The 21,255-nt window shown below is 23.9% G+C and overlaps 6 protein-coding genes across 6 annotated transcripts; 4 read left to right on the top strand and 2 right to left on the bottom strand. All coding sequences in view use genetic code 6, as the record gives it.

The window, feature by feature from the left end:
* Positions 1-513: 513 nt before the first annotated feature.
* TTHERM_00069400 (NPL4 family protein) lies at positions 514-3,039 on the top strand (the record flags this gene model as incomplete). Its single annotated transcript, XM_001007778.2, has 11 exons — positions 514-612; positions 718-839; positions 890-994; positions 1,052-1,159; positions 1,232-1,317; positions 1,382-1,560; positions 1,699-2,215; positions 2,269-2,404; positions 2,467-2,626; positions 2,787-2,894; positions 2,950-3,039. The coding sequence occupies 11 exons, from the start codon at positions 514-516 to the stop codon at positions 3,037-3,039; spliced, it is 1,710 nt and encodes a 569-aa protein (XP_001007778.2).
* A 1,012-nt stretch (positions 3,040-4,051) lies between these two features.
* TTHERM_00069410 (transmembrane protein, putative) lies at positions 4,052-8,590 on the top strand (the record flags this gene model as incomplete). Its single annotated transcript, XM_001007779.2, has 2 exons — positions 4,052-6,449; positions 6,729-8,590. 2 exons carry the CDS (start codon positions 4,052-4,054, stop codon positions 8,588-8,590), a joined length of 4,260 nt encoding a protein of 1,419 aa, XP_001007779.2.
* Positions 8,591-9,547: 957 nt separating this feature from the next.
* TTHERM_00069420 (DNA replication licensing factor MCM4) lies at positions 9,548-11,979 on the top strand (the record flags this gene model as incomplete). The annotated part of the gene is made up of 3 exons (XM_001007780.3): positions 9,548-9,988; positions 10,087-10,737; positions 10,879-11,979. 3 exons carry the CDS (start codon positions 9,548-9,550, stop codon positions 11,977-11,979), a joined length of 2,193 nt encoding a protein of 730 aa, XP_001007780.1.
* Positions 11,980-12,716: 737 nt separating this feature from the next.
* On the bottom strand, positions 12,717-14,558 carry TTHERM_00069430 (ligand-effect modulator 3 LEM3 family protein; the record flags this gene model as incomplete). Its single annotated transcript, XM_001007781.2, has 7 exons — positions 12,717-12,814; positions 12,872-12,973; positions 13,025-13,135; positions 13,188-13,343; positions 13,393-13,592; positions 13,652-13,794; positions 14,115-14,558. 7 exons carry the CDS (start codon positions 14,556-14,558, stop codon positions 12,717-12,719), a joined length of 1,254 nt encoding a protein of 417 aa, XP_001007781.2.
* An 841-nt stretch (positions 14,559-15,399) lies between these two features.
* TTHERM_00069440 (Serine/Threonine kinase domain protein) lies at positions 15,400-17,654 on the top strand. Its single transcript, XM_001007782.2, has one exon. It carries the CDS (start codon positions 15,421-15,423, stop codon positions 17,500-17,502), a length of 2,082 nt encoding a protein of 693 aa, XP_001007782.2. The 5' UTR covers positions 15,400-15,420; the 3' UTR covers positions 17,503-17,654.
* A 1,035-nt stretch (positions 17,655-18,689) lies between these two features.
* TTHERM_00069450 (hypothetical protein) lies at positions 18,690-20,578 on the bottom strand (the record flags this gene model as incomplete). The annotated part of the gene is made up of 11 exons (XM_001007783.3): positions 18,690-18,864; positions 18,911-19,009; positions 19,077-19,166; positions 19,226-19,315; positions 19,371-19,460; positions 19,515-19,604; positions 19,729-19,821; positions 19,899-19,979; positions 20,047-20,136; positions 20,225-20,472; positions 20,540-20,578. The coding sequence occupies 11 exons, from the start codon at positions 20,576-20,578 to the stop codon at positions 18,690-18,692; spliced, it is 1,185 nt and encodes a 394-aa protein (XP_001007783.2).
* Between the last annotated feature and the right edge of the window lie 677 nt (positions 20,579-21,255).

Here is a 21,255-nt window from a genome sequence, read left to right as displayed (position 1 = left end):
TTGATTTGGCTTTTTTAGGAATATTAAAGTATTAAGATAATTTTAAGTGGAAATAAATTGATGATTTTTTTTAAAAATAATTAATTTAAAAAACAGTTTTTAACAGTTAAAAGTAAAATAAAAAACAAATATACTTATTATATAAACAAAAATGCAAACTCTATCATAGATTTATTGTTATTATTTCTGCTCTCTGATCTTTTGTGTTCAGATCTTTCTATTAAAATTAAAGATTTTATCAGACTAGATAAAATTTTTTGTTTCTAAAAAATAAAAAAAATATTGAAAATAGATTACTTGCTTTCTATTTATTTATTAATTTTTGAGGTTTTAATAGGATTTGAAATGGAATACTTTTAATTTAATAATTAATTAATTATTTATTTAGATATAAACTGAAAACACTAAGAAAAATATCATCAGAAAAATTAAATAATTAAACAAATAAATAGGATTTAAAAGACAAATATTTAATTTTAAATTACAAGCAAAAGCATTACCTATAAAATTAAAATGTCAGCCCAAGAAATTATTTTAAGAATTCGTCACCCAAAAGGTTTTAGCAGACTTACAGTTAACTCTAAGGATACTGTTAAAATATTAAAAGACAAAGTATGATTGATATAAATTACTTTTTTATAGTCAAATCTTAGAATAGAAATATATAATATTTGCCAAAATATATATGATTAAATTATTTTAATAAACTTAAATTAGATTAGCGCCCTTGCATAATTGCCTGTTTCAGATTTTAAGATATTTTATGATTAAAATTATTCTTCAACTGCTTAGTTACTTTCACCTGATTCTACTTCTCTTAGTTTAATTCCTAAGTTGAAGTAAGTTTCGTTTTCATAGATTTTTATTTAAAATTATAATAATATCATAGAAATGGTGTTGAATTGTTCCTCAAGGTACAAGCTTAAATGGCAAATCCAACTTTAGAGAAAAAAAGATCCCTAAGTCCTACACTAAAAGCTTAAAATTAATAAAAGTATAAATTAAAATCTAAGATTTTAGCAATTTAAATAAATGTAATTTATTAAAAAAGCCTACTCTCAGTTAATTGTAATCACTCCCTCAATCAAAGATGTATTAACTGCCCTCCTTAAAATAACCCTAAAGAAAAAGAAAAAGATGTTAAAATACCTGCTTACGTGTAAATATTTTATCAATTAATTATTTGTAAGTATTTTGTATGCATTTAAAAAATAAAATTTCAAATTATTAGAAATAAATGTACTCATCCTCCAGGTGGATCTTGTTTGAATTGCATAGACACTTCTAAGAAAGATGAAAAGCTTGAGAAGAAAGAAAGTAAAATTCAATCTCATAAATTATTTAATGCAGTATTAATTATTGTCTTTTTTTATCTCCATAGCTTAAAAATGGCTTTGCTAACATGGACCTAATGGAAAATGTTCTCACTGTATAGATGCAGATTACATTTCAAATATTAAGCACGTATCATTCACTCACTTCTTAGATGAGAAGAAACTTAAATGTAAAGGTGTTCATCCTCCCACTGCAAAATGTCCAAACTGTACTCCTCCTTCTGAAGTAATAAAATTTACATTTTTAAAAGAAATAAATCAAAAAAACTTAGCCTGCTTTTTGAATAAAATGACTAATAAAATAAATAAGTTTATGCAATTTCATTTTTAATTCATATTTATTTTTTAAATAATAATAAAATAGCAAAGAATGACTGTTGAATTAAATTGTAAAAACCATGAACCATGGCCTAAGGCTATGTGCAATAATTGTCTTCCACCAAATGTTGTTGTTTATAGATAACCCTATAGACATGTAGATTTCGCTTAGTTTATGAATGTTAGAGAAGTTAGCAACTTTGTATAAGCATGGACATAAAATTCTCATGCAGAATAAAGAGTTGGATATATGTATGGTTATTATGCAGAAGACCCAAATTATAAGGGTGGTGTTAGAGCTATTATTGAAGCCATTTATGAACCTCCTTAGATAGGTGATATCTCTGGATTTTAGATTTTAGAAGATGAAAATGAGACTCTTGTTAACACAATAGCAGAAGCTCTTACTTTAGAAAAAATAGGATGGATTTTCACTACAATTAATCACGATACTTTCTTATCATCTCACGAAGTTCGTATGGCTGCTAGATTTTAAGAATAATATAGAGTACTTCATGAATCTGGCTATCCTTTCTCCACATTTATTACCACAGTTTTGAGAAGTAAATTTAAAAATAAATTATAAATAATATTGAATATAAATAATATAAATTAGCTGGTAAGGATAACCCAAGTGAAATTAAACCTGAAGTATATATGGTTTCTGATTAAGCATAGGTTTTAGAAAAAAATAATGTATTTGGAGATAGCGAAAGAAGAAAGTTTATGAAAGTCAGAGAATCAAAAGATGAGTAATTAATTTAGTTACTTTATAATTCTCTTTAATATTTTTTCAATTATTATTCATTTATAGGAGAGATGTTTTGCCTTCTATTATCGTATCTGGTAAATAAGTAAATGAATTTGAACCTGATTTCTTATTAGTAAATGTTGCCCATGGTCATTCTAACCATAATAAATTCTCTATTGTTAAGCATGCTGATTTCCCTGTAGAAAACCGTTAAGAATAAAATGTAAATCATCCTTTGAAAAGAATTTTAATAAATCAAACAAGTTTAAAATTAATTTAAATTTTAAGCTTTTTTAAGATTCATAATTAACAAAACAAATTTAAATTCACTTGAGATAAACAAAGTATATTAAAATTAATAATTTTTAAAAATTAATTGATAGCCTAATGAAGTGAAAAAATACTTACAGAAATTCAAAAATTAGAAATCATGGGAGAAATATTCTGATTTCCACTTATTAATCTACTTAGCTAAATTAGTGGATTTAGAAGTAATTCTATTTTTAATTTATTTATTATATCCTAAAATTTTTTATAAAATAAAAGACTACTTTAGTAATTGCTGATGCTGTAGCTAAAGAAAAAGATGTTCCAGAAACCTGTGAAGAATTAATTAGAGGAATAGTTGGTTTTTGATTAATTTGATGAATTATGTTAAAAATTGAATAACTATTTGCTTTAAAATATTTAAATTAATTAATTAATTAGTTTATTTGAGTTTAAAAAATAAAATAAACTAATTTATTATAAACAACTAACTAATTAAATTAAAAAATTTAAACAACTTCTTTCTTATCATTATTTGAAAATTAACTATTAACAAATAAAAAATTTACTTTTCTGTATTTTGTGTCAAAAATACTATAAAATACCTTTACAAATTATTTTAATGGTTATATAATTTTATGCAATTAAAATGCATTTTTTTCATTCATTTTTTCATTTAAATGATATAAAAAGAATTAAAGATTAATTCAGATATATTAATTAATATATCTGTATTCAAATAATTTAAATAAGTTGAATAATTACATGAAATATTTCTAAAGATAAAAGCTACAATCATCAATAGATTTTTGATTTATTAAGATTTAAATATATAAATTTAAAATTAAATAAATTACTTTTTTGAATAATCATATAATAAAAGTTCTTAATAATTAAGTCCTATAATAAATGAAAAAAAATTGTAAAGAAGTCACATAAGGCCAAATTATCAGTTTTTAAAATTAAAATCGACTGGCCTTAATTAATGAGTATCTGCAGTATTTGTATTGGGTTTAACAATAAAATTTTGTAGTATAATATTTTATTTTTTAATGTAAAATTTATTAACAAATTTAAGTTTGAAATTGCTTTATTATGCATGATATCTACTTCTTAATTAAAATAACATTATTTGGATTTTAATTTTTAAACTTATTTTTATTATTAGAACAAAGAAACTTTGTTGGAAAATAAAAAACGATAAATTATTTAAATAACCATTTAAAATTAATAATAAATATCAACGACACTCTATTTAATAAATCTTTTTAGTATTTAATTTATTTTTATAGATAATAGAAAAAAAAAAACTAAACTTTTATAACATATTCCATTATTTAAAAGTAAAAATATTATATTTTGATTCATTTATAGTAGCATAATGAATCAAGAGAACTCAATAGGTTTTAATAATTAAAATAAAAGAAATAGCTAAAACTCAATCAAGTAAACATCATCTAAAAAATTGTAAGATTTGAATGACAAAAGCTTTCAGAATAGTAAAAAAAATGTAATAATTAAAGATTCAGAGCTTAACAACTATACTTCTTTTAAGTAAAATGCTTAGTTAATAATTTAAGAAGAATTAAAACAGTTAGATCATTTAGCAACTCAAGAGACATATGAATAAAGAGGGCTTGAATAGCAATATACTAGTGATAACGCAGGTTTAAATTTCAATTCTACAGATTTTACAAATTATTTAAACTCTCCAAACTAAAATGGTCATCAACAAAGTGTGAAAAGCACATATAGAAATTAAAATGTATTTAGCAATACGGGTACATTGTATGGCAACAATTAATCTTTGCCTCAAGCTAATTTGTAGCTTTTTAATACATAATAAATTGCAAATGCACAATATTCTAGCTTTAATTAGCCAGGAGGATTAAGATTAAGCACATTAAATAGAATGAATAACCGCTAATCGCAAGTATATGATGGCACATTTTATAATTCAAACCTTAATTCTTAACTCAATGTTAACTAATCATAGCTTAGTTCTGTTGTTAATTCACCTTAGAATTAAGTAAATTAACTTATTTCACTTAATAACCAATTGTAAAATTAGTCATAAAATCAGATCATTAGTTAAAGCCCATAAAATATGATACAACAAATGGCTTCTCAAAATAGAATTTAAAATGAGTAAAATTTACAAAACTCGTTTTAATTACAAAAATAATAATCTTAACAATCGCAATAACAATAACAATCACTATCCAATTTATTAGATTAACAAAAGTAATAATAAATAATACATTAAAAATAAAATTCTTTAAGTAACTTATAGCTTGCTTTTATAGGAATGTAAGGAAATAATGCATAGCACTCTCATCAGTAATCAATACAAAGTACATTGTAAACATCTGCTTAGTAAGGTTAGCTAATTTCACCAACTTAAAAATTATCATTTGGGCCAATAGACTTACAATAAAACAATTAAAATTTAGTAGGATAGCATGATTTCAAGTAAAGCTTTAATATATAAGAAGGTAATACTAATGAAAAATAATAGCAAGCCTAGATTATTTAGAATTTAGGAAATAAAAATTTAACTGGTCAAAATTAATAGCTGAAAATTTTAAATAGCATACTAGGAAACAAAGAAAATTAAATTAAATTATAGAAAGATAATTCATAAATAAGGACAGCAAAAGATTAATAGGTAAACGAAGAATTGGAATCAAGAAAAGAAGATTCTTTTAATCTTAACTTTTAACCTTCCCAGATAATAAAGCTGCCTAAAGCTTAGCAACATCAAGATTCACATTTTATAAATTAGTAAGATTTAGAGGAGCTAAATAAGCAAAAGTAGTAATAAGATATACTAAGGTCTTAAGATATAGCTTTGAAACTTATTTAAACTGAATAAGACTAAAACGATGACAATTAAAACAATGATAAGGTGAATGATAATTTGATTCTCAATTTTGAGTCTTCAATTCACTCAAATGCATTTGATGATGAATAGTAATAATCAAATTAAAATATAGTAAGCTTAGATATTTAATAGAAAAAAAATTTTCCTCATAAAATAGACACTTCTCTACAAATAAAGAAAACACAATTCTAGGCTAGGTTTTCTGTTGATAGCCCTATTTTTAAAAATGTTTAAAAAAAAGCTATCTAACCCACTCATTTCTAGAAATATTAAGATTTAAACACTTCCAAATAACAAGAATAAAATTTTTCAAAATAGGCAGAATTAAATTGTTCTACTCTAAGAAATAGTAAGCACTATCAACCTTTTTTAAATGCTCCTTTGTAAGATGAAGTTAATTAAAATAAAGTTAATATCTATCGTAAAGCAACTGAAGAACAAGAAGATGATGAATATTCTATTGTTAAATCTGAAATGAATTAATAACAAAAAGATGAAGCGATGCTTCTATTTTTGGAATAGATTACATATAAAAAATAAGATCAAAAGAAGTATAATCCTATATAAATACCTCCAGATTGGGTGTTTGCTAAAAGACATGCAATGTCTAGAGCAACTGCGAGACCAGCAAAAGAACCTAAAGAATTTTGCCGCTGCTGTGGATATGTTATTGAAAGAAAGCCACTTCCATTCTCGATAGATCCATAACAGCTTAATTTTCTTGGAAGTGGATATCCTTTATTTTATAATTTTATTATTTATTGCATTTTCATGCTTTTTACCTTATTTATGATTTCAGGAGGCTACAATCTCTTCACCAACTACCTAGGTAATTACTGTATTGCAGATGAATAAGAGCTTGATTCAACATTCAAAAAACGAATGGAAGTTCTAGGTAAATAATATTTAAAAAATAAATAAAAAACTAATTAGTCTTTCTATTCAAATAAGAATTTCTTTTTTATAAATCAGAAAATTCATTCAGAATTTTGTTTCAATAATTTGAATTGATTTTTATCAAAAAAAATTTATTCTAAAAAAAAATGAAAAATTATCTTTGACTTAATCATTTATGCATATTATATTGAGTCATTTTTCGTTTTATTTATGAATTATTTTATTTTAAATTAAGAAACTTGTCATAAAAAAATTGACAATTTATTTTATAAATTAGGATACAAATTAGAAGAAGAAGAAACAATTTGCCATAAAAATATTTTCCATACGTTTTCTTTAGCAAATAAGAAAGATAGACCAGAATTGTTAAAAATATAGAGCTATCTGAATCTTTTTGTAAATATAACAATAATGGTTATTTTAATGTTTTTTAGAAGAAACTAGAGACAAATTGATATGGAAATAGATGCATCTTTATCTACACCATAGGATTATACTATTATGGTTAAGAACATTCCTATTGGGTTGTAAGATATTGATTATAAAAAGGAGTTAACTACTATATTTAATTTTCACTCTGTGCCAGGTAAGGTTTTAGAAGTAGCAACCATAAATTTAATTTATGATATATCAGATTTGATAAATAAAGAAAATGAACTTGCTAAAACTGTAAAAGAAAAGTAATAATTTTTAAGCAAACATGGAGGCTTCGAATAGTGTGATAAACATGAGCTACATGAAATTGATGAGCATATTGAAAAAATAGAAGAAGAGATAGAACATTTAGAAGCTTCTATCAAATCAGATCCTCATAAGTTTGCTGGTGTAGCTTTTGTATCGTTTAGCTCAGAGTAAATGAAAAAGGATTGTTTAAAAGAAAATGTAAGTGGATATTGGGAACAATTATAAATATGGTGGAATAAAGGAATGAAATCAAGACCTAGCGAAAAGGATTTAATGTGGGGCAAGCACAAATTGCTAATAGAAGAGGCTCCTGAGCCTGATGATATAGATTGGGAGTTTATTCATATACCTACCAAGAATAAAATTTTTTGGAGATTCTTTTGTTTTTTAATTAAATTGAGCTTCATGTCATTATCCTTTGTTGCTATTTCTGCAATTGCTAAATTTCAAAGCCACTTAATTGAGCATTCTTATGAAGAAATTCAACATGGAAATATTGAGAGTTCTACATTTGCTTTTATTAAATCTTTATCATTCATTATTTCTGCCATTATTGTTTTGTTTAATAAATTTGTTCTGGCTGAAGTTTTTCACCATATAGCAGACTCTGAGCGCTGGTCAACGAAAACAAAACTTAATATTAGTTTTGCTGATTCTTTATCTCTTGGGTTATTCTTAAACTCTGCAATTATTACTTATGTAGTAGAAATTTTATACTATAAAAATTACTATGGCCCAGGTGGTTTTATTTATACTGAGTCATGGGTCTTTCTTTGGAATGCTATCCTACCTCCTCTTGTATGGATAATAAATCCATATTAAATTTATAAAGAGAATAAGCGTAAAAAATAGCTTCAACTGGCAAAATAAAAGATGTGCTTTTTAACATAATAAGAAGCAAATGAGCTTATGGAAGAATATCCTTACATTTAAGGTAAAAGATATGCTGATATTATGAAAACAATGTGGTTTACATTTTTGTACGCTCCATGCATTCCATTAGGAAACTTTTTTTCGATGTTTAATTTAGTAATTTATTATTATATAGACAAGTATAATATTCTTAGAAATAGTACAGTGAAAGAAAACTTATCAAAAGAGGTCTCTTTATAAATGACAGAAAATTTAGAATACATAACTGTATTTTTTGCACTAGGAAATTTCACATTTTCAATACATCTTTTCAATACAGTTGAATGGGCATCAATTATTATGTTAGTCCTTGGCTTAATCTATGCTATACTTCCTATGCAAGATCTTAACCAATATCTTTTTCATATTGAAGATCTAGATGAAGAGATTACCTATTAATAAGCAAAGTTTTCTTTTAAAACAAATTATGATTTACTTAATCCAATCACAAAGAGAGATTCTCTAAACAGGCTTGTTAAGTTTAAGAAAGGTATACAACGTGTAAATGAAATTAACAAATTAAAAAATATAAAAATCAAATGATTAATATTAATTGAATCTTATAAAAATTCAAAAAATTTATTACTTACTTTTTATGTTTTGTTTTTGTAAAGTATTAATAAATGCAAAAAAAGTTTATAAATAGATAATTAACTATTTTTCTTATTAAAGTTATTTATTTTACTAGTGATGCAATTGGTTATTGATCTCTTCATAATACCTTTTTTATTCAATAAGTAAAATTAATTATGTATGGATAATCAAAATAAAAATATATTTTTTTATTTAAAAAAAAAAATCAAATTGTAAATTAAGTATTTATTTTATTTAAACCAAATATTTTTCATAAACTAAAAATATTTCTAATATTATTTAATATTTAAATTAAATCTAAAGAAAATAATTTTTAATTAAAGAACTTATTAAAATAACTATTTAAATAAATAAATGTCTGAGTAACAATGATAACATTGCTAATATTATTAATTTTTTTTTTGAATTTAAATTTTCATAAAAAGCTTATTTCAATATTAAATTTTATTATTTATGACAGTCATATGTTTAAAAAAATTTTAAAATGCTAATCTGAATAAAATCTGTTCTTTTATTTTAAACTGAAAAATTTTACGCGCAAAGATAGATTAAATTTATATTCAAAATTTTTGCCGGAATATCAAGTATCTAAGGCGGGATGGAACACACATAAATGACACAAAAGATACTAATAATTAAAAATTGATAATATTCATTAAAAACAGTATAAAAATTATATATATATATATATGTATTGATGGTTTTATGAGTTAGTGAGTGAGTATCTTTAGATATTTTATAATTATATTTTGTTTATAATTTTAATATATTCATTTAAATTAATTAAAAATATTTTGAATTTATCAACTAAAAAAAAGCAAACAATTAATAAAGAAAAAAAATTATCTTTAATAAAAAGGAATCAATCATATATTTAATAAATTTAAAAATAAGAGACATAATAAAATGTACTAAGGAGAGTAAATTAGTTATACATACTAAAATTTGGTTTAAGATGAACCCTACAATCAAATCGATAACATGCCTCATGTACCCTAACAAGTCTAAGAAGGTTACAAAAGATTCTTCTCTGAATTCTTACTCAAGAATCAGAAAGTTTACATTGAAAAAATGAAATAAGCTGTCGAATCACGTAAGAAATGCTTCGAGCTTGACTTAGAAGATTTGTAATCTTACAACTCTGACCATTACTAGCTTCTTATTTAAAAGCCAAACGATTATCTTCCTCTTCTTGAAAAGGCTGCTTCTGAAGCTTTCTACACAATTACTAATAACCGTAGCAACTTCTAAGTTTTTCTTATCAGTACTTAAGACCCTAAGAATCTTCGTGATATTAAGGCTTCTTCTATCTCGAAGCTTATCACTGTCTCTGGTATTATCACTCAAGTAATTTTTGCATGCTTCACATTTATCATATATCATCTCTTTTAACATTTTGAAAATCGCTTTTATTAATAAAACTAATTATCATAATAATAAAATAGGCAACTAGACCTTATATTCGTAGTAAAATTTTATACGTAGAGTGCTCTAAATGCCATCATTAATTGAGTTTAGAAGTTAGCTAAGGTTTGGGTTCAGTATCAATTCCTCCTTACTGTAAGAATCCTAACTAAAGTAACGAAAAGTGCCCTGTTGACAGTTATGTTGTAATTCCAGAAAAGTGCACTCTTATAGATTAGCAAAGAATGAAACTTCAAGAATCTCCTGAAGATATTCCTACTGGTGAAATTCCTCGTACTTTTTCTCTTTGTGCTGAACGCTATTTGGTCAACAGACTTGCTCCAGGTACTCGTGTTGTTTTGACTGGTATTTACTAAGTCTTAGAGAAAACTTCAATTTCTAACAAAACAATATCTTCTACCAACTCTAAGATAAACTATATTCAAGTTGTTGGTTATAAACTCGAAGATGAAATTAAGAAAAGATCAAGAAGCTTTACTACCGAAGAAGAAGAGGCTTTCTAAACTCTTTCCAAAGATCCTAAAATCTTTGAAAAAATAGGATAATCCATAGCTCCTGCAATATTCGGTTTTGATGATATTAAATAAGCAATAGCATGTCTTTTATTCGGTGGTTCTAAAAAGATTTTATAAGACGGAATAAGACTTAGAGGAGACATTAATGTCTTATTGGTAATTAATTTTTAAATGTTTTAATCTAAATTTTAAACAGTCAAGCAAAAGCAAACTTTTTGAAGATGAAAATAGCAAAAATATTTTGAAAATTTCCATGCAATAAAAACTTTATTTATTAAATTTAAATTTATAAAATAGATCGGTGATCCTAGTACTGGTAAATCTTAATTTTTGAAATTCGTCCAAAGAATAGCCCCTAATGCAGTATATACATCCGGTAAAGGTTCTTCTGCTAGTGGTTTAACAGCTAGTATTACAAGAGACCCTCTTACTGGTGAATTTTAAATTGAAGGTGGTGCCATGGTTTTAGCTGATGGTGGAGTTGTGTGTATTGATGAATTTGATAAGATGCGTCCTGAAGACAGAGTAGCAATTCATGAAGCTATGGAACAATAAACTATCAGTATTGCTAAGGCTGGTATAACAACTCGTCTAAACTCTCGTTGCTCTGTTCTAGCTGCTGCCAATCCTATTTTTGGTTCTTACAACGACTTGAAGACCATTGAAGATTAAATTGAACTCCAGACTACCATTCTTTCTCGTTTTGATACAATTTTCGTTGTTAGAGATCCTAAAACCTAGGAACATGATTAACGTCTCGCTGAACATGTTCTTAACTTGCACATGATGAATAACTAAAAGAACGGAGGAAGCATTAATGCTGCTGTCATGGAATAGGAAATGCTTGAATAAAAAGGAGTTGAAATTGAGTTAAATCTCTTAAGAAAATACATCTCATACGCTCGTGCTAAAATCCATCCTCGTTTGACTGAAAGATCTGCTTAAAAAATTTAAAATTTATACGTTGAAGATAGAAAGCAATCAAATCAAGGTCACTCATCTAAGAAGCACCATATTCCTATAACAGTTCGTTAATTAGAAGCCATTATTCGTTTGAGTGAATCAATAGCTAAGATTTAATTGAGTGAAGAAGTTACTGATGAACATATCAATAAAGCACATGAACTCTTCTAAAATTCTACAATGAACGCCATATAAAACGGTAAAGAATTAGGTTTAGAACTTCCTTAAGAATTATAGTCTCTATGCTTTAAAATCGAAGAATCTATTCGTCACAATATTCCAGTAAATGGAAGATACGATTTCACTTCTCTTAAAGATAAATTGTTTTCTAAATTTAACAATGCTCGTGCAGTAGATTATGCCTTTTATAAGTTGATTAAAGATGGAGAGTTGCAATAAGTTGAAGGAAACAGATTTATTGTTCGTAAGAAGTGAGCTGTCTGTCTGTCAAGCAAGTTTAAAATGCAATATCAAAGTGCTCTCACTTACTTACTTAAATTACTCACTCTTTTACCATTCTACCTTTTATCTTCTTATTCTATCTACTATATAAAATTATAAATAAAATAAGCCAAATAAATGAATAAATAATAAAAAACTAAATAAAATCTAAAATAACTAACAAAAACTAGTAAATTAATAACTATATTATTTATATATAATAAATAACATGTTCATTGACATATTTGAAATTAAATTATAAAAAATTACAATCATATTATATTTAATTTTTGAAAAATAATTTATTTTTGTAAATTAATAAATAAAATTTTATTATATTTTCTAAATTCAATTTAAGCATAAAAAAAAAATAAATTCATCTATGTGTTTTTATTAGATAATTCATTTCTTTATATTTTTATCAAGTTATTAGTTCTGGAAAAAAAAGAAGAAATTTATTTATTTTTTTATAAAATGGTGTGTAATATAAAAGGCGAAAATATTAGCTACCAAATGTAAATTGCATCAATTATTTATTTACAAATTAGTAATTAATATAAGAGATTATTATAATATAATTTGGATAATTAATTATCATTTATTTAATTATTTAGTTAGTTATTTTTCAATATTAATTCTGATAATAAAAATTTGTTAATCGTTGGTTTTTAGAAAAATTTCTTTATTTTTTTATATTTTCATTGATATTTATTTTTAAGGATTGTCATTTATCAATTCCAGCTTAAATCTCTTGGATCAAATTCTTATTGTACTTTGTTTCTTCTACTGTGGAAAATTAAATAAACTGTTCCAATCAAGAATACTACAGCTATTTATTGTAAAAGTTTAAGTTATTTTTAATTTTTTTTTTTAAATTAATAAATACATGTAATAATCAAAACTATCCCAAATCCAACGTTTTTGCCGCCTACTGAGTTGGCTGTTTAAAAATATAGTGTTTTCCCTGTTCCCAAGTTGCTATCAAAATCTTGATTAAAAAAATTATTATTATCTACTTGGGCATATTTGAATTATTTACTGTTGGTTACTACTAATCTATACTTTCCTGCTACCATATTGGTTAAAATTGTTCCATAAAGTTTTTTCCAGACTGGAAGAGTTGGAGTATTTATCCAATTCATGAAGCTCTCTTTTAAAATTAGAATTTCGATAAATTTTAATCACTAACAATTAATTATTACCTTATTATACGTCCCTCACACATACTCTATCAGCATACGGGATTCTTTAGAATTTATCTTCGATATCTACTTTTAAAGCTATACCCTTTCTATCTATTTCTATAGGAGTTTAATCTGGAGGACTATTATTATCCAAGCTATAAACATCAAAATAATCTATATAAAAACTTAATATATTTAAAAATTCCACTGACAATAAATTTACCGTTGAAAACATACTTGGATGCCATACCACATGGAAAAGCTATTGCTTATGGATCCAAAATGTTAGCACCAAAAGAAGTGGGAGTCTCTCCAGATGGGAACATATCTTAGTTATAAAGAGCCCCATGACACTTTTCTTTAAGAATTGAAGTTTCAACATTTTCTCCTCTAAGCTACTCATAAACTATACTATCTTAGTATCTTTTAAATTTAAAAAAATGAATAAATTTACTAAAAAATAAATATTTCAAATAATTTACTAGAAATGATTTTAATAAAATGTTCCAAGTGAATAATAAATGTGGACAGGAGCTTTAAGATAATCTAATACTTCGAAATCGATTGTACACTACTGATTTTATGCATTAATACATTTAGGATGGTTATCATATCTCAAACTCACCTAAATTATTTTTTAGTAATATTTAAATATTTTAAAAATGAAAAATAAGAGATTATGAATGATCAAACATTAGATTATAAATTATATTAGATATTGGGTATCTAAAACCTATATTTTACTATAATTAAATAATTGGTATTTTTTTAATTTACATCTTTTTTGTGATTATAAGCTTAGTTAAAAAATTATTAAAGAATTTTTAGTGACTCTTTAATTTTATATAGACCATAATATATTTATTTGATAGATAATTATCATGTTTTTGGTCTTATGCAAAAATGATACCCTTAATATGTTAACTACTATCTTAAACTAATTACCTGAGTATTGCTTAAAGCTAATCCTAAGGTTACTATTCCGAATAATAGAAAATAAAACCACAAAAATCCACCAAAGTATATAAAACATTTATAGCTGCCTATTAGTGATAGTGAAGAAGGTATTTAAAAGTAAATAGTTTCTTTAAATCCAAAAAGTGATCTATCTATAGGATATTTCAAGTCTGCTTGGCCATCTTAATCTTGAACGATTTTATTTGGCAATGATCTTTATCTCTTTAAAGTTTTTTTATGATTTTCGTGTATCTTTTGAATATTCTTAAAATCAATAGGATCGTGATTATCCTAGTTAATTTCATAAAGTCTATTTATAATTGCATCTCTTTTTTATTTGGTAACTATCAATTCATCCTTTGGATTACTCACAATTGGAGTTATAGAGTTAAAAACTGGATTAGAATTCGGTCTAACTTTTTCTATTTTCATTTTAGCTGATTATTTCAAAATATTGCAGTAGTTTTTCCTTCCTTCCTCGATATTACTTACTATTCTTTTTCAAATTTATTACAATCTATTATTTTCTTTTCAATAAACAAACCAAAGTAGCCTAAATGAATGTAAATTATTTATTTGTTACTTAGTTTTATAAATTTTACTAATTATAAATTAGTAATTTACTAATGTGAGGTTAATTAATGATCACTAAAATAATTTACATGAATCTATTTTTTTGTTGCTTTAAGAAATAAGATTAATTCTATCTTTTTCTTGGATTAAAAATAAGTCTAAACAAATATAGAATATCTAATGAAAATCTTAATCATATTTTAAATCCTAAATACCATAAATTTCTATGAATTTAAACCAAAAAAATCTGAAAATTTTAATTAAATTTCCTTAAAAATAAATGTAAATTGAAGATTTTTTGACTTATATTTATGTAAATTTATGGTGTTTAATGATAATCAAAGAAAAATTCATATATAAATGGAAATATAATGGATTTAATGATAATTTATGAAAGTTCATATATTTTAATTTAATTAAAAACTTAAATTGTTGTTTAAATCATTCAAAAACAAAGACTATTATTTGATATTAAATTCTTTAAATTCCTTTTTTAATTTTATATGTTATGAGAATTGTATAGATAAAATATCATTTAATGAAATGTTTAATAATAATTTGAAAATTTTTTACTCTTTTTTATCATAAACAAATAATATAATTTCATTTAATTTAATCTTGTAAATGTAATTAAATATAAGGGAATGAATGTATTAAGAAAAAAAAATGCATACACACATAATAAATTTATGATAATGATAAAGATTTTATCATTAACTAGATGAAGCCATTATAAATGTTATTGTTAAAATAGACTCTATAATCATAAACAACCAAATATTCAAACAAATAAGAAGGTAAAAGAATCTTTTTTTTTAATTTAGCGCAAATTTTGCCGGAAAAGTAAAAAAATTAAAAGACCAAAGATATTAAATTAGTATAAATTAAAATTTTAGCGATTAGGAATAAAATGAATAGCAAGCTCATGAAAAAAGGAAAAAAAGTAGGACCTCCTCCAGGACTACAATAGAAGATGTAATAGCAAAATAAATAAGAGGAGTATGATGAGTCAAGTAGTGAAAGTGACTATGATCCTGAATTCGAACATCCTGATGACGCAGAAGATTTTGAAGATTACAGACCTGATGGCTATCACCCAACAATTTTGGGTGAAAAATTTAAGGATGGCAGATATACTATTGTTTAAAAGTTAGGTTGGGGTCATTTTTCAACAGTGTGGTTAGCATACGATAAAGAAACAGATTCTAATGTGGCATTAAAAATTTAAAAGAGCAAAAAAAGTTATTAAGAAGCAGCTGTTGATGAATTATAGCTTTTAGGAGATTTGAGAAAGAATGAAAAAAACGAAAAATGGCTCAGTTTTATAAAAGAAATGAAAGAAAAGTATCCAGATTGTACAGAATTTAATGAAAATGAATAATACTGTGTTAAGCTACTTGATAATTTTGTCCACTTTGGTGTTCATGGAAAACATTACTGCAGTACCTTTGAAATTATGGGTCCTAATTTACTTGACCTTATTTAACATTTTGATGATTATAAAAAGAATATGAAGTATTGGCTTGTTAGACAAATAGCTCGCTAATGCTTAATTGGCTTAGTTTATCTTCACGATGTTTGTGGTATGATTCACACAGATCTTAAACCTGAAAACGTTATGCTTTAGTTAAATGAAGATTATTATCATTAATTCATAGAACAAGTAAAGAAATTAGATAAGAAGCCTATGTCTATGTACTATCTAAAGAAATAGTAATAGAAATAGTCGAAGCAGACTGCAAAAAAAGATAAGAAAAAGGAAAAGAAGAAAAAAAAGAAATAAGAAGCTGCTGCTGCAGCAGCTGCTGTAACATAAGCAACCAATTAAACCCAAGATCAAAATTCTACTAATAATACTACCACTGTTAGTGAATAGACAATAATTGAAACAAGTACAAATGAAAATAAGGAATTAAATAATTAAAAACAAGAGGAAATTGTTAAAAACCTTTAAGAAAATAAAGAAACAACTAACAATGGAAAGAATGATGAGAAAAAGTAAGAAAATGCAATTGACTTGAAAGAAAATCAAGATTAAAATGTTTAAAAAAATAATAATGATAACGCTCAAGAGAAAGTAGAAACTAATTCTACTAACAAGTAAGAAGATTCTCAAGAAAAGTTAAAATAAAATAAAGAAGACACTAAATCTAAGAACAAGGAAGATGATGAAAAAAAAGAAAAAGAAAATGACAGCGATTACTCTGATTGTGAAAGCGACTCAGATAGAGATGAAGTTAGTGAAGAAGAGCTTTATACTTTAAAGTGGAAAAACAAAATACCAATTGCTTTAGACAAATCTTTAAAAATAAAAATTGTTGACTTTGGTAACGCCTGTTGGATCAATAAAAAATTTACAAATAATATCTAGACACGTGAATATAGAGCTCCTGAAACAATTTTAGGAATAGATTACTAGTAAAATACAGATGTTTTTAGTTTTGCTTGCATGATTTACGAGTTAATAACTAATGATTATCTATTTAAACCTAAGAAGAGAGATGATACAACTAAAAATGATGAACATCTAGCCCTCTTCTAAGAAAGCTTAGGAAAATTCAATAAATAGTTTGCTCTTTCTGGTACAAAAAGCAGAGAATTCTTTAACAAAAGCGGACAATTAATTAGAATCAAAGAAATTTAGGATTATCCTATCAGCAGAATTTTAATATCAGAATATGACTGGGATACTAAAGAAGCTTTAGATATTGAAGACTTTTTATTGCCTATGTTGCATTACAACCCAAGTAAACGTATATAAGCAAGAGAGGCACTCTAACATCCTTGGCTTTGGTAGTAATGAAAAGACAATTATATAATAATATTATTCTACAATTCTAAAAACCTTAATTATTAAAAATAAACTTAGTACCAATTTGTTTTTATGTAAATATTCTGTGAAATAAATAATATTAAATTACTTTTTTAATTTAAAACATGATTGATTAATTTAGATTTCAAAGTAAATAAATAAATAAATTGAAATATCTTTGATTTTGGTTCATAGTAAAATCTAAATAAGAAAAAATATAATAAAATATTAAATATTTTTAAATTGTTTGTTAAATAAATCTCAATTACCTTAAGGCTTTCATGTTGTTCTCTAAATTTTTTATAAAATAAATTTATTATTTTATCAAATTTAAATAAATTTCTAAATTATTTTTTTAAATAATAAAATTCTGTTAAAATTTAGGATGTGTGTGGTTTAATAGTATTAATGAGGATTTGTGGCAATTTATATTTGTTTTTCTTAAATTTGTTTAACTAAAAATAATCTAAAGCTTGAAAGAAATTTAACTATTTTCTATTGATACATATTTTGATTTATCTATAAGCTAAATTTGATATAAGTCATAACGGCCTGTTAAGATTACAAGAAATAATTATTTACAAAAAATTAATATTTAATTGTAGAAAAATTGGAAATATAAATTTTATTATTTTAAATTATTTGTTTAATTATATTTCTATATGAATAAAATTTACCAAAGTATTTTAAAGACTAAGAGCTCATTTTTTACAAAAATAATTATTATCATTTTTATAACTTAAAAAGAGTAAGAAATTAATTAAAAAAAACTTATTTAACATTTCTTTTTCGAAAAGGTTTTCTAATATATTGATTTAATTAGGTATCTATTTAATTATATAAAAAAACACTTAATAAAACTCTATTTAGATATTTAGAATACAATTTTTACTTAATTTACAAAATAATAATCTCAAATTCTTTTTTAGAAAATCAATATATACCTGCTTTTTTCACAATATTAAAAAATTAGGTTCTTATAAAACATTTTAAGATTACAATAAGAATTATATAAACTATATATATTAAGGAAAATACTCATTTTTCAATTAATTTAAAATTATATTTATAAAAAGTAGTAGTAAATAAGTAAGTAAGTAATTAATATTCTTTAAATAAAATATTTATATAGAATTTTGAAAAAAGAGTATTTATTAGTCTTCATCTTTTCCATAAATTCAATAGAGTATATCCCAGTGTTAATATTGTGGCTAAAAATCTAGCATCGGGGTTATATGTTTCTTGTAGGCTGTTAGAATTAGAGCATGCTGTCTATTAGATAGTATATTTTATCTAACTATTTCCTGGCATTCTATATACACTTTACTTGGATTGATCTCTCTAAATTTTAATCTTAATTTAAAAGAAAATTTGAATCTGTAAAATATCTTTTATTTACCTAAATTCTAAAAAGAACTATTCTAGTTTCCTGAAATTAGCTGATTGTACAAACTGTTTAGTTGAATGCAAAATTCCGTAATCTCTGACTTAATTCATGCTTTTTAACGCGAAGTTAGTTATTAGTATATAAACTATATATAAAGATTTTAATATTAAATATTTACTATAAAAGAATATTGGCAACAGATATTTTTTCTAAATTTGAGACTGATTTGCATAGCTCAATAGACCCTTAATTACTGATAGCATTATCTCTGTTAAAAAAAATTGTAACCTTTGAAACTAAAATTATAGATTGCTCAAAAAAATTTACTAAAGACTAATATCAACTGTTTGTAAATATTTTAGATTTTCTATGCACTATGATAGTAAAATAGCCCCATTATCATCTATTTTATTTTAGCTAAATTATTTTAAGAAATAGTTAACTTTAGCAAGAGTAAAATAATTTATTTTACCTGAGATGAAAATATAATTTTTTTAACATCAAGATATGTTTGAGCTCACTACATATGAAGTTAACTCCAATAGAAGTAATTTTATTATGACTAATTAAAATAAAAATATGGTGCTTTAATTAAGAAAGACCAACTAAAAAATACCTTAAAAATAATCCAACTTCATCTAATTATTTAAGGTGTTTAATCGAACTGCCTATTTATTCACAGTTTGAATCAGTCAAATTATTCCATCTAATTTAATTTAATTAAAAAAATACCCTCAATAAATAATAAATTAGCTTACATTAATTTAGATTAATCAAACAAAGTATATAAAAAAGGTTAAATCAATCAACACTATACAAATTAATAATACCTTAAATCTATGTAGAACTGCTTTAGATTAGTCAATTACTTTGTGCAGTCTTCCAAGCTCTTAATACCATTTTCTTAGGCAATATTGTTTGATCTTTCATTAATTAAATTAAATATTAATTTAAAATTTAATCAAAAAACAAAAAAAACAATTTTTAATAGAAATTCTACCCTAAATCTAGTTTTAAATAAGTTAAGTTCTGACAGTAATAGTTAATCTTTTCGAAGCGCAAGCATGTGATTTCGTTTATCCTACATTTTAAAGGGACACCAATTGAAGTTTAAAAAGTTTAGTTATAAATAAAAAGTTTTTATTTACTGTAAGTTGATATATAAACTATTCAAGTTTTTCATGGAGAAAACTGTTTGAAATACTTAGTTCGCACCTTCATTTTTCAAGCTTTGGCAGCTATTAATTATAAATAAAAATAACTAAGGGTCCCCCTCCATTATTTTTGATAAAATATCTTAATGAAAAACAGAAATCATCCAATTACAAATAATTCAGAGATAGTGTGCTTAGGTTAAAAAATTCTTCAGCTGTAATTGAACAGTAATTCCTTTTATCTTTAGCTTTTTCAAGCAACCCATCAACTAGTTTCTAAGGAGAATTAACTATGTAGGAATTCTAATTACAAGAATTTTAAAACGGTTCTTTTTTAGGCTTAGTTGGAGTATTTTGGCTCTGCTTATTAGGATCAAAGAAGCTTAGGCTACTATCAAAAGTAGGGTATGGTCTAAAATTCTTTTTAATAAATAAAATTTAAATATTTTCCATTAAACTAAGCTAGAAATTTATTGATGTATGCTACCTCTTTATTAGCTTCTATTTTGCTTGAATTTTAATTCATCTGTTTTAAGTGATTTGTATGTAATTTAAAAAAAATAATAAATTATTTGATTACAACAACTTTGGAATATAAATTTAAAGTATTATTTTTCAACAAACAGATGTTTAAAAATCATTAATATGTCTTTTTTATTAATCTTATTAAATCAATCAAACAGTATCAAATAAATCCATTATGATAAAATCAAGAACTTTATTTTATTTAAATAAAAAAGATTTTTTTTATAACAAAAAACAAAACTAGGCCATCTTTGAGTTATTTTGAAAAATTTATTTTTTATTTAAATTTCTTGCAAATTTAAATTCTTTTTATAAACCTTAAAGATATTATAAGATTTGACTCAATATAATATAAAAGATTGAACTTTATTACTATAATTTTGAATAATAAACAAATTTTAATTTTGGAAATCTTCTCTATTTAACAAATAAAATTTAAATAGAGATAATGCCAAAAAAAGCATTTAAATATACAATGATTAAGTAAATATTTCACTTTTTTAATTAAATATTTTTACAGGCAGATCCAAAAATACTTAAAATAATCAAGTATTTTATTTTATTATGATTAGAATAATAATAGAGTCGAAAATCAATAAAAACATTTATAAATTGAGAAGATTCATTAAAATATTTTCTTATAAAAAATATTTAGATAAATAAATATCTATTCAATTA

Source organism: Tetrahymena thermophila (assembly GCF_000189635.1).
Source record: "Tetrahymena thermophila SB210 genomic scaffold scf_8254811, whole genome shotgun sequence".
Taxonomy (NCBI): domain Eukaryota; phylum Ciliophora; class Oligohymenophorea; order Hymenostomatida; family Tetrahymenidae; genus Tetrahymena; species Tetrahymena thermophila.
Note: the sequence above shows the minus strand (reverse complement) of the source record. Positions and strands in the feature narration are given on the sequence as shown.